The sequence below is a fragment of the Cariama cristata genome, unplaced genomic scaffold (genome assembly GCF_000690535.1).
Source record: "Cariama cristata isolate BGI_N322 unplaced genomic scaffold, ASM69053v1 scaffold25589, whole genome shotgun sequence".
NCBI lineage: Eukaryota > Metazoa > Chordata > Aves > Cariamiformes > Cariamidae > Cariama > Cariama cristata.
The window spans coordinates 6,452-20,283 of record NW_009636683.1 but is presented as its reverse complement, the minus strand read 5'-3'; the positions used below and the strand labels follow the sequence as shown (position 1 = coordinate 20,283).

Here is a 13,832-nt window from a genome sequence, read left to right as displayed (position 1 = left end):
AAAAATCTTACAGTGGATACAGCTGTACTTAAACAAATAACCAAGCTAAACTCGTCAAATAAAAATCAGAATCATCACCTCTCCCTGTTGCAACCAAGAGTAAACGCAGGAAGACAACAAAAGGCCTACAAAAGGACAGTTTAGGTAGACTTCTAGGATTTCCTCTGTTTTTGTAATTTCAGGGGTTATTAGGAAACGGGACAAGGAAAATATTTCAATTCTGAGTTTCAGTAAAGGAGTTCATACTCTTCATTTACATACTTCATGAGATGAGGTGCAAGATTAAAAACTCTGCATAAAAATATAGTTATGTTTAGTATCTGTGATTGGCCCCCAAGTAGACAATGACACGATTTTCATACACCTTCTTCATAGTTTTCTCAATTTGCTTCAAAAATACTTGTGGAATTCTCCCACATAAAGTGTGCACTGTATCCAGAAACTTAGACTGCAGAGGGTAGTACAAAGACTGGAAGAGATTGTCTTCAAATGGAAACTAAAGAGAAGAAAAAAAAGAATTATTAGTTTTCACTACTTACAAAATGGCATTTTAGAAGTTTCTGTAAGATAAAACCTTATAGAAGTAGGCAATGACTTGTCCCTCACCTTCCCGGAGTGTCATCAAAGCCTATCAACTTCAAACACCAGTCTGCTTGACAGTGCTTGTTTTCAGAAAAGTTTGTCTGGGTGTATTACCTGAAATAGCCAGCTTCCCAGAAACTGTACTTCTAGAGGCTGTATTTAAAGGAGGTTTATTAACGTAGGGATACTATAATGAAACAGATACTTTGGAGAGTGGAGTTGTACACACACAGCAATGAAGGTGGAAATATGGACCTGTGTCTGTATGCAAGCTTCTGCCTCCCGTGTGCCCAGAGGCTCTAGGTGCTCTGGGAGCACAACCTTTCATTGGGTATTTATGGACTAGAGCTGCAGTACCAGCAGGAAGAACTCTATTCAAACACTTTTTTTCTACCAGTATTACAGAAAAGCAAATTATCAGCCTTTTTGATTAGAAGTTTACTATAATATGAAGGAGGATCGTTTAAACCACCTCAAATACATGCATGCAGTAAACCAGGAGAGGCCAAAGCAACCTTGTTATTTTGTCTCTGATGGGTATACACAAAGCACAACAATACCCAGCCTGATCTGCTGGAAGAGCAATCTGAGTCACTCGGTTAAAGCAGTAATTACATTGAAATAAAAGGACTGCCTCTATTGAGACAGAAGACTTACATCACGTATCACTTCATAGAGTGCCTTGAATGTAGGCTGTTTGTCATCATGGTAGACACCTCTATTTCCATGCAGAATAGAGACACCTTCTTCTTCTGCACCTTTACAGTTGCTTCCATACATACAGTGATCAGGCCGGTAGTTCCACTGACATGGGAACACATATAGACACTCTGCCAGTGTCGGTCAGGGGAGACAGGGGAGAAAAAAAAGACACGTCAAACGAGTTACAACAAATTAAACCACGTTTCTGTGAAAAAGCTGGGACTCATGATCAGAAAAATTTCGGTTACTTCTGTAAATATCCCAAGCAGCAGCTAGACTTAGATGCTTCCTTTCCTCAGGGGATCTCAGCGCTCTTAGACCTGAACTAACAGAAAGGGAGGGCAACACAAAGACTGGATACAAACATAAACCAAGGGAGCATTTTACAAAGCTAAAAGTTACAGAATCAAACTCAGAGAGCATGCACCAGGTGGCACTATCCAGGGTCCTCTGCCCTGGTAAGAAGTCTCTGGAGTTACAGAAGTGACTAGGGAAGCACACACGGCAGTGAGGGTTATCCAAAGACCTGAATCCTTCTGGAGACAGCATGGGAAAACTTGCCAAGTATATCCTGTGTTTGCTGCTGAGCTTTCACTAAGGCTGTGACAATTTGTTACGCTGAGATATAGCAGAGCATAAAAGGTAGTGTCTTCCATCCACACTCCTTCTAAGAGCCATCATTCATTAATTTCACAGGTCTAGGTTATTTAAAGATGAGCCTAATTTCTCAAAAGGGCTTGTAACTGCCTTTCTCCTACTGATTCTTCTTCTTTTTTTTCATTAACTTTCTCTATGCACCCACAGTATTTGCAATACGCTTATAAGAAATCATGCCAGTCCCTGTGAGCTTTTTGCTTCGGAAATGGAGTACAATGAATCATTGCATGATGCCAGCAGGTCACATCAGAAGCAGTGAAGACTGAATTCTTCACTTGGCCTTTCCCAGCTTCCAAGAGAGTCTGCAGCTGGTCCTTTGTGGTTCTTGAAGAAGTAGGAGAAAAAGTTTCTGAAACATTTCTTCCCTTAAGGCGTCCCTAGCAGGATACTTCTCCAGAAAGCATAGACTGGAAGTGGTTTCCATTCAGTCTGACCTATCACACATTCAGAATTGCTCCCCAGTGGGCTGAAAGGGCAGGAAGAGCAGTAATGCCTGATCCAAACTCCGTGTCAGTTAACGGGGATCCTTTTGGAAACCCTGAGCAGATGTTTGCAAGTACAGCAGATCACTATGGGGAGAGGATGTCATCAGGTGCTTATTAGCTTTCACACATACCACCCGAGTATTCTTGATCTTCTCCTCACCATGAGGCTTTTGTGCATTTTTTGCTGTCACAGCTGGACTCAAACTTTAGCTGCTCTGCGAGTCTTCAGATCCATTAATCATCAGAACAGCCTTTGGAGATGGGAAAAAGGGTGCATCTCTTCAGGCCCCAGGTAACACAGTTCTGTGTATTTTTAAGTCAATGCACTGCATCTATGAAAAGCCACCTGCAGCAATCTTGGCTGATTCCTTCCTAGGCCAGTCTCAACAATTCAGCAGTTTAAAACCTTGGGAAAGTCTAGTTTTCTGTTTTAATTGTATCCAGTTCTTTTGTTTTCCTTTCTTGTGCAGTCTGATGTTACGTAATTTGTAAAAGATTACTTACCAGTTACAAGGAAAAGACAGACTATAGCGCAGAAGAGTCTCAACATGTGGATTTGATAGAGAATACTTTCATTGCAAAATTAAAATATTTTTGCAATCTTTGGATTTTTCCTCCACACTTAAGTTAGTAGCTTGAGTTTGACTTCACGACTCATCTGGCTTCATCTTTTTCTTCCTCCATAGACCCTATTGCCGTAACATTAATTTCTTTTGGGAAATGAATTTATGATTTCATAATGAAGATTTCTTCCACTTTATTTTTTCCCGAGGATTGAGGGTGATACATGGTGTACCAGGGACACTGATGTTTGACATCTGCCTGCAGTAAACAGATGTTAACTTACTGCTTTGCTTTTGCTCTCTCTTTTTATTTGCCTGGATTTCGATATATCCAATTACTTACCCTATGACTCCTTAGAGAAAAAGGAAAGGGAACAGAATAAATAAAGATAAATCCAAACTTATTGTGTTCTTAAGATCACTTGAGGGAATACAAGGTCACATAGGAAACAAGGAAAAGCAAATAAGAATGGATACTCAGTATCCATTGAGAAGCATGAAATAAGGTTCTCGGCTTATTTGGGAAGCACCTACTACGCTACAATTTTGAAATCCTTGCATTTCTCAGATGTTACTGTTCCTGGAAGTGCCTGAAGTAATTTCTCTGTGCAAAATACTTACAAGGGGCTGAATTTCCAGAAACTGTCTCAGCACTTGTGGAAAAAGTCACATCCTTTTAAAATAAAGTTGCCTAAACTTGCTGGTTCCTTGGAAATACACACTCATGAGACTACAACTCCAATTCAAGAGGAAACGAAGGACAAACCAAAAATGTTACAAGTTCTTTATGGAGGCATTGTGCAAGAGTGTCAGGCAGGAATCAAAGATGACATTTTGCTGGGCTGACAAGTACATACATATTGGTTACACTAGTCCACACTCAGACAGGTGGGTTATGCCCTCTGTTCTCTGAGAACAAGGTTTTGAGAGACTTGAAGTTCTCTGTAGCTCTTCATAGTCCCAGAGTAAGCAGAATACAGAAGAGTAGAAAATGCACAAATCTAACCAGCAGAATATAGATGACACCATCCTGGCACCTGCTGAGGCTGGATCATTCACCTGAGAGGCTGGAAGCATCTCTCTCAAAAAGTAACTTTTAGTGAAGGAGCAACAGTTTTAGAGGAGATATTCCAACGGCTGTGTCCCTTTTATGTTTATATTAGCTTTGTTACTCATCTGCATAAATATCAGAATTCAGCTGAATTTCAGAAAAACAGAGCATAGGTTTGGAGAAAGTTTGGCAATTTCACATTCAGATAAATATCTGAAACAAAACCATTTTTTCAGCTAGGCCCTGGTCCAGTGACGCTCTTAAGCACACATACAACTTGAACTTCATTCCTGCATTTGATCATTAATGTTATACTTCCTTATTTTCTCAGATTCTTCAGAAAACAGATTTATATATTCAATGAAATCAAGTCCGAGCCCCACCACCTGCACCAGTTTCAGAAGTATTTTCACAGGTTGTAAATCCTAGGTGCACTTACACATTAACTTTATTCCAGAGTACACTATGCATATTATAAACAACACATAGCACTTTAAAAAAAAATTTTCAAGTTCAAGGAATTTTCTTAACACAGATAATCATGACTCCAAGAATCATTACTTACCTGGGTTAAAGTAAAAAATTATATTTAGTAAATCCTGGTCTCCCCATGTAATGTAATTTTTGTACTTTTGGTATAATGGATACAACATTTCCTCCCAAGTCAAACCACTTGGTATCATGCTGTTCTGCAGGGCAGAAAAACAAAAGCAGTGGGTTAATACTGTGAACAGTGACGTGACGTATGACTCAGAGCGTGGCACCCACATATTTGTAAGTCTGCTAAGCCATGGCAGATACCTAGGTAAAAAATGAAGAACTGGCAGGAAATGTTAGACCTGGATAGGGTTGGAACAGCAGAACTGACTGTGCTCCTGTTTATCTAAACAGGAAAGCAAGGTCTCCTGCGTCTAGCTCTGATGTCAGCTCCTGCTATTCACAATCTTCCTATTCTGAGCAACAGGAGGGAGAAAAGGTGGAAAAATGGAAAAATGCAAAAATACAGGGACAAGGTGAAAACTGAGGTTTAAAAGCGAGGAAAAATGCAGACTAAAAATTATCTTCCCTGGGAATTATGATATTAAGAGCAAGGGCTTTTTTTACCCAAGCTGTTCCTGTAATGGTATAGAAAACCCCTGGCCTTGATGGAGGAACAAAACCACTTGGGGTAAAGAAAGTTTTTAAAGAGATCAGAGAATACGTGATCAGTGAAACAAACTGAGATTTTACAAGTGAGGCCTTTCACAAAAAAGGGGAGATGTCAGACATCAGTGAAAACGTTCCCTCCTCATTTACATCAATTCATGGAGTCACTTGATCTGCAGCAGGATATAACATTCTGTTTACAGCAGATGCAAAAAAAATAGCAATTTCTCTGGATATTTACATCAAACTTTCCAATTTTAAAAAACAATAAAGTGACTGCACTGAAGATCCTTGAGTTTGTTCTTTCATGTGTCTTTCAAGGCAAAATGAAATCTTGAAGATGCAATTTTTACTACTGCTGACAGACTGCTTCATCTGCAAGTTCTCAGTGCTCCAGCTTCTTGAGGAAGTTTCACTTTTTAAAATAATTTTCAATATAATTGCTTTTAGTATCCAGTTATACATATTCTCGGTTTTTCAGACTCTTTATATCACAAATTTTATACTAAGTTTTACAAGATGTAAAAAAACCATAAATCATTAGTTTCTGCAACAGCTGTATCTCTTCTCACCTTGAACTGAGTGTTGCGTATCCGTGTTAAATTCATTAGCATCACTCCAGAATTGACTCCAGTTGTCCCGTAATAAGGGTGACGTGCAAATCGACTATACCATCCAATCTTTGGTATTTCGTGTTCTGGGGCCATAGCAGCTAGCTGTGTTGAGTTGAACTCTTTCAGGATATGCCAGATGTCATCGATGGGCCTCAGGAAGAGAACATCAGTGTCCACATAAAGGAGAGAATCCACATCCTTTAAAATGACCTTTTGGGTTCGCACAGTGAGGAGAGGAAGAGATGAAAAAGAAACCAAATATAGAACAACAAGGAAGATTATTGGCAAAAGGTACTTTTGAAAGAGGTTATTGATTTATCTGTTAAATGTAATTAGACATAGCAACGACAGTTACCAGGTTATTGGCTTGTTGTTTTGTTGGGTTTTTTTCTCTGAACTGCACAGCAAAAGAGCTACTAGACCACAGAAGCTGGATTCTAACCTTCATATGAAATAGTAATCCACTGAGCTCTCAAAAATACCCACAAGGACTATTTAGTATCACTTCAGAAATAAAATGCAAAGCATATATATTTACATAACTTTGTTAGTTCTTTTCAAGATCTGTAAGTGGTGAAACATACAGCTTCCTCCACACACAGAAAGGGTGAGCTAGTATAACAAAATACTTTTCATCTCCATTTGGTATCATGTTTCCTTATGCCTTTCTAAGGACTGTTTTTCCTATTACAACCTTGTGCTCCTAAGACTTACACTCAGTATTAATATATACAAATGTTTCACAATAATTGAGAAAACCATATCGATCACAAAAATATCTATGCATCCTCCTGAAGAACAAAATTTGCTTTATAAATAGAAATGTCATATTAAAACTTATCACGTCAGATTCTGATCTCTGTTACCAGACTCTGTATCAGGAATAACCACAGTAAAGTTAGTCAAGTCAGAAGGGTGTAAACTGTAAATCAGATCCAGGATATTTAATCTGTTCTTGTTGACAATGTTCCCCCTTGTGGCTATCCAAATCCTTACATGCCCATTCATTAATTTTAGTAAGGCAAATTATATAGCGCTTCAACAGTCCAAGAAAACTCCCTTGATGTTTGCGCCGGCTATTTGTAAGGTTGTTTGTTAAGTAATAAATATCATTAGCTAAAGTTGACCATCAGTTCCAACTGCATTTTTGTTGCTCTTCTTCATTATTTGCTAAAACTGCCCAAAAATTCCTGAAGGACTGACATTTTCTTACTTTGGTCTCAGCCAAAAGCCCTATTTCTCTCTCTTTCTTTCTTTGAAAAGCAAATCCAAAAGGCTATTGATTTTCACCATGTTGTGGAACAGAACAATCACTCCTCTATCCAATTGCAATGATACTAACGACAAACCTTCCTATTTATGCAGGCAACAATAAATGCTACTAAAGAAACTGAATTTTACATAAACTGAAATGTATTGTGACTGAAGATTACCTGTGAAATAGACTGAACAACATTAAGGTTTTGAACAAGTCGGGGGGAGGCAGGGATTACCTTTAAGCATGCTCAACAGGCATCCACTAAGATGTCAAATCTGTGAGCACAGACTTAGGTGAGATTTTTCACCTGACTGAACGCTTTGGGATTCAGACTGACATTTAGCCAAGTTTAACAAATCCCTGACCTGTATTTCTGACATGATAACTACATGTTCTTCCTACATAGCAGGACAAGCAGGAGAAGGCAAATGTCTCTACATTTTAAATAAAGGTTATGGTTACAAGAAACTCCAAGTAAACAAGTCCAACACTATCCAGATCACTCTGCTGGATGGAAGGCTATAGCAATACACTGTTTTTTCACAAAAAATACAAAACAGCATGTGGACGTATCAATAAATGAGTGACACAAATAGTTAAATAACACACACTAAGAGCTCAGAGGTAAATGCTTGCAAACATTAAGTATCCTGGAGTCCAGTACCAAAAAAAAAACAAGTGAAAAAAGACAGCTACTTTAAGAGTAAATCAATGAAAGACAGACAGTTGAAAAGAAGAAAAGGTTTTCCAGCTTAAGGATATCTTGGGTATCATATATTATTCTGCAGCATCTAGAAGCCCTAATTCATAGGGACCTACTACATGAAGTCATATAAAATCAAGATATATTAAAAAAAAATAATCCCAAAATTTAGTCTGAGACAGGAGATAACACAGGAATACAAAGAGAGCAGAAGCTGTTAGACTTTGCCTGAGGGATCCACTGCACACTGTATACCACCCAAGATCTTTTCTTAGCGTGCCCTGGTAGAGAGGCAAGTTCAGGCATTTTCCAGCAGAGGGTTAAGGGGGAAATTTAATGGTGCATACAGACGCTCCTCCCTGGGCACTGCTTCTTCCAGCAGAGAACTGTTCTTTCAGCAACCTTAAATATACACAGAAATTTAAGTCTGTGGAAATCAATAGACTGTAATAATTTTCCTATATATGAATGGATTCAAGCAGGCATTTCAGTTCTTTGTGAAGTGAGTGCCTATCAGCAATTGACCCCGCGCTTTCCACCTCGTACTCCTCCACTCAGGATTCACGTGCTCTCCTTTCTGGTTTGTCGAAAGATTCTTCCGTCTCTTGTGTCAGAGGTGTTGCCCTGCAGCAACACCCAACAGGCTAAAAGAAAAGCTGTGCTACTTCCTTTAAGCCCTTCACACTTTTCTCTTTCACATGTGAAGTGTTAAGACTTACTTAAAACCTACACGTCAGTTTGAATTGATCACATCCCCTTCTGGCTGTGCATTTAACTTCGCCTTGAGTAGGGCAATTTAATTTCAGAAATTGCAGCTCTAAGTGTTCCTTGAATAGCTCCCGGGATTTCAATGGAGTTACACTGGGGATAAACTTCATTTAAATAACTCTGGTATTCCCAATGTTCCTTTCAGGTAGCTCTGTTCCCAAACTAAGTAAGAGTTTTCAAAAAAATATTTTTGGCTTTACACAGCCCGTAAAATAATATTTAGCTTTTACTTATTCAAAAACATACAAGAGGAGACGATGAATTTTTGATTCTGCTGGTTTTCACTGTCAAAAACCGTTGAGTACCACAAGGCAAGCCTGTGGTACAAGAGACCTTGCTCCAGCTTGCTCTGCCTGAACCAGATGCTGCAGAACTCGGGCTGGCAGTGCACCGAGCCTGCCAGGAGAGCTAACCCGCGGGACATGACTGCAGGTTAAAAATGACACGCATCTGACCTGGTGCATAAGCAACGCAAGACTGTGTCTTGCAGTCTGAGTTCACATTTGTTAGCACAAACCACACAGACATACCTGACAGACTGTGATTTTTGAAACGAATGGTCAGGAATATGGCTTGACTGTGCTTGTCTTCCTCCACGCTCTACAGGCGCTTACAGCTTAAAAGAAGTGTGATATTTTTGCAGCTATATTCTTCGTAAATCTGTCAAAAAGTTCTGCACAGAACTGGCTATATTTAGCCTGACACTTCACTTAAAAACTCAATTATCTGTAATTTGATTTCACAACTTCTGTCTCCATAGATTCTCCCTGTGTTAGCAAGGCTGGCAAGTAATAACACACTACTTTGTAAACACATATTGGCGTATTGTGAAGCTGTGCTATCTAATGGGTTTGCAACGGCTAGCACGGCAGTTTATCAGAGCTTTATCCAAAATTAGGGACAAATCACAAAGCTTGATGTTAATGTAGAAGTACCACCAAGTTAAGTTCCTAAAATTAATTGTAGCAAGCAATTAACTCAACAACAGAGACAGAAACTTTTGTCTAGGTAAGATTCTGACATCTATTCCCAGTGCTGCCACTGATCCACTGGCTTGGATACTTCAGTGTACTCAAGAGGACAGCGATAATACAAGGATATTGCTAATCTACCTTAAAAGCTCTTAAGTAGATTAAGTGTTTTGAGAAGGGTTATAAATGTTAGTTACTATTAGAACTAAAATCATCCAAAAATCCTTTAAGCATTCTCTAGCTACTTGTTTTGGTAGCCCTAAAGCAGCAATATCGAGACAGCTCCAAAACAGCTCTGTAGTATGCAACATTCATGAGACCAGGAGATGGTTTTTCCCCTGGTGTCTTAACATCCATGTCAGTACCACAGAACAGTCTCAAGTGACTGCTGAGAGCATTACCCTCGTAGTTTATTTTTAAAGTTTCATTTTGTGCTCATGTTAAGATCTACATCTTCCTTTTCCCGTCCCTGCAAATCCCATTGATGGTTTTATTGTAGTAGACTGCAGCAAAAGATTTAGACTCGTGAGATTACATGGAGGCTCAATCTACTTTCCCTGTATATAGATGGCAAACATGATCATAAGTTGCAGAATGCCTCTACAAAACGCAGGATGCTGCACGATCTTCCCTAGTATTTTAGCAACCCAAGTAGATTCAACAAGTTGGGAATGCATACATCAACCTGTTACCCAGGACAAAACAGTTCATTACTACAAGGTGCAGGATCACATCCCAGAGTTTTATCAGTGAGTAAAACTACTGAAATATTCTTAGGCAATTTTCTCTTAATGCATTCCCCATACCCTCCTGTCCACTTTCACATGCCTGCTGGTGCTGCAGAAGAGAGATTTCTCTGGCAGGAGAGGCACTTGTCAATTAAAGACTCACATTCCACTCGGGCTTAGCATTATCAGGAGCAAGACAATTTGCACAACTGAGAGCTAAACAGCTGATAAACTCAACTACTGCTCTCCTGGGGTTCTCCCTAAATCCAGTCACATTTTATGTCGCTGCAGGGGAAAATGCTTAGTACAGGGAGGGATAAGAAAAAAAGGATATTGACATCCTGCTGGTATTTATTTAAAAGAAAAGTCAAAATAGTTCTCTAAACAATAACACTAGAAACGCTCCGCCTCCACTGTGTGCAGACTGAATTCCTACAGCACTGTCTCATTCAAATGGGATATCAGAACCTAGTTCTCAAGGACTGAAAAAAATAACGGTGACTGAAACCACCTAGATACAGCCCGAAGTTCTGTCAGCCTGCGAACTTGAGTACCAAAGTCCAACTGGGAACTTGCCACTTCAGCTATTACTACAATTTGTTTTCTTTACCATATCCACATTAGCTTAGTGTCAGCTGCAACCACTCTCAGACAACCCCTCCTATTCAAAGCCATAAACCTCAGCCTGACCACACACAACATTTTGCAACTGCCCCAAGAGAAACAAACATTTACAGGTCAGGCTGCCTCCTAGTTTTGCTAAGACAACATGCAACCGTCTTAATATTCCTTACAAGAAGTTACTGGAGAACTTCGGCAACATGCAAGTGACAAAAAAGGAACCAAAAAAGCACTGCTCAGCCTAAAGGAAACTGCATGAATACATAACCCTTTTCTGTCATCAGAAGGGTGATGAAAAATAAAAGTGAAAGTGCTTCTGTGATGAGAGTCTACCAAAATGACAAAAAATACCACAGAAATCAGAAGAACAGAGAATTGTGTTTACCCAGTGAAAACCCCATTTGAGTATATCCTTACAACCAACCTATACTGAACAAGCTAATGCTTAGGGATTATTTTCCAGGTGATATAAATATTTATGCAGGGAAGAGAGGATCCCTGCTGAAGCTGGAGTTACTTTCAGCCCATCTGGCCTTTGTGCATTTGATAGTCTACCCCTAAATGGCAGATAAACAGAACTGCTGACAGCACATATTTTCTCACATATGTATTCATAGTCCACGTATCTGGACACGCAGCTGTCTCCTGATCGTTTCCATCTGAGAAAGTAAAGATTTCTTTGTCCCTCGCATTTCTCCTAAGACAGCAATGAAGAAATCTGGATCACGTGAACAGCATGTCACTTTACTGGAGTCATCCCAATCAACAGCAACGCACAAGGTATTTTTGATCAATGTTCTCAATTCCACAGAAATCACTTCAGGCAAAAGTTCTTTCAATTTCTGGTATTACTGCATATGCAAAATTGTTATCAACACCTTCCTTCTCTCCAGCAACCTTAAATATTTTCCAGTTTTATGACACTAAGTATTATATAGTAAAGAATACAACTTTTCAGTGAACGTGATGATCCCAGGATACACAGGGCTGTTGCCTGAAATCTGACTTTTAGCACATTGGAATTATTACCTTAAGGGCAAATCTGACAGTCTTGGAAAAAGAAATAAAACTCAAGGAAAACGGATTGCTGAAAGCATCAGTCTAAGGGCTAACATATGGAAAGGGAGATAGTGGGTAAAGAGGATATAATGACTGCACGCTGAAAAGAATGTTATTTATGGAAGCCATGCAGCATCTACCCTGAACGCATCTGCTCTGAAAGAGCTCTCACCCTGAGTCTTAAGAGTCCGAGAGGCTAATAGAACTAGAGACAAATAAGAAACACACATCCTTTGTGAGCAGGAGAAAAAGCGAGGCTGGATTTCTGTGTTGTTGTTTTTTTTTTTTCCTAAAGTGGTTGAAGTACAGACTAAAATATCTTTAAGCAGATGTTTCAGCCTCAAAATGGTTTTAATATTACACCAGCAAAGCTCCCTTTCCGTGGGATTAACCTTTTCCTGAAGCAACCTACTCAGAAATCCAGGTGCCTTACCGGAAGAAAAAGGCGCTGGGCAGCACATGGTTTGAATAACTTTTTCCATTCCTGAGCATTTCCTACTGAGAAGGTTATTGGGTAAATGTGGTATTCAAACTTCTTTGTATATGAGGAAGGCCATTCCTTTAACTGAAAGACAGGAGGGGAAGAATTAGACACTACATGTTATATAGGTTTTTTTAAAAATATATGCATGCATAAGGGATTTATAAACCGTGTACAGTTAAAAAAGTGCTTAGTTGCTACTTGTTGATGTCAATGTAATTTTTCTCAGAGGTTTGTGACTAATAACTGACTCATTTATTTATTTACCAAATGACAAAGAAACTCACCTTCTTCTCAAATTCAGGCTTAAGGGAATCCTCAGCAAAAATGTGAAAACAGAGCCTCCTGTTGCTAAAGAGAACTGCTGATTTCAGCATGATTAGCGTCTCTTCCAGCCGGTCCCCACATGCCACAACTGCCAGATGCATGCATTGCAAAGATGAAGGCTCTTTTGAACGTCTCTGTTCTCCAGACTTCCTGAAAATTCAAAAACAGGCATATAAAAAATACTGAGGAGGGCATGAAGAGAATCCCACATTTACAGATATCACGTTTTTTTCCTTCCCCTTCATTTTGTAAGGGATCGGGCGTTTTTTTCTGATTAGATATCCACAGAACATGCAAGTGGCATGCCAATTTTTGTCAATGGGACAAATCAAGAGTGTTAAAATTACAACAAAAAGAAATGTGCTATTTTCAGAAATGTTCTGGTTATTCCTACATTTCTGGATTTGCATAAATCACTGCACTACATACACAGATGAAACTAATTCAATAGCACCTCAAACCAGACAACAACTTGCTCTGTGCAAATGACAGCTTTTTTTCCAGCTCAGAGGTTATGAAGCCAGAATAGACTTATTTCTACCTAGTCAACTTTCTAACACAATGTAGACCACAGAACTACATCCTATAACTTCATTACCAGGCCCATAATGGCTAGACTGGAAGTAGACATCCATACTTTAAAAAAATCCACTCCATCCATATGTAGATTATTCTAACAGTTAATTAATTTTGCTATTAAAAATGCATGCCTTAATCCTGGCCTGAAGGTACTGGCACGGTTTCAAAGGACTGCTCTCCATCTCACCCTATGGGATCCCTGAGATTTTGCTAAAACAGAGATTTTAAAAAACAAACATATTCACATGTCCCAGGTGAATCGGACTATATTCCACAAGCAGTCAAGGGCTGAACTATGGGTTTTTCACTTAGCACCCATCTGTGCAGGCTTTAAATAAATTTCAAATAGACTATAGGGGAATCTGCATGTAAAAGGCACACTGAAGCTACTTGCTAGCCAGAAAATACAGGGTTCTTTTGGGGAGTTGAAGACATTTTGAAAATAGGGCTTTTTGGTTTTGTGTGTCCCCTCTCCACCAGTATAGAGGTAAAAAATCACATCCTCCAGCAATGCTTCTAGAGTATTGTATTCACATT

General features: G+C 39.2%; 1 protein-coding gene across 1 annotated transcript; it reads right to left on the bottom strand.

The window, feature by feature from the left end:
- Nucleotides 1–219: 219 nt before the first annotated feature.
- GXYLT2 (glucoside xylosyltransferase 2) lies at nucleotides 220–12,860 on the bottom strand. The gene is made up of 6 exons (XM_009708011.1): nucleotides 12,677–12,860; nucleotides 12,342–12,473; nucleotides 5,759–6,010; nucleotides 4,606–4,729; nucleotides 1,240–1,412; nucleotides 220–496 (listed from the first exon to the last, which is right to left on the bottom strand). The coding sequence occupies exons 1-6, from the start codon at nucleotides 12,815–12,817 to the stop codon at nucleotides 314–316; spliced, it is 1,005 nt and encodes a 334-aa protein (XP_009706313.1). The 5' UTR covers nucleotides 12,818–12,860; the 3' UTR covers nucleotides 220–313.
- Nucleotides 12,861–13,832: the final 972 nt, after the last annotated feature.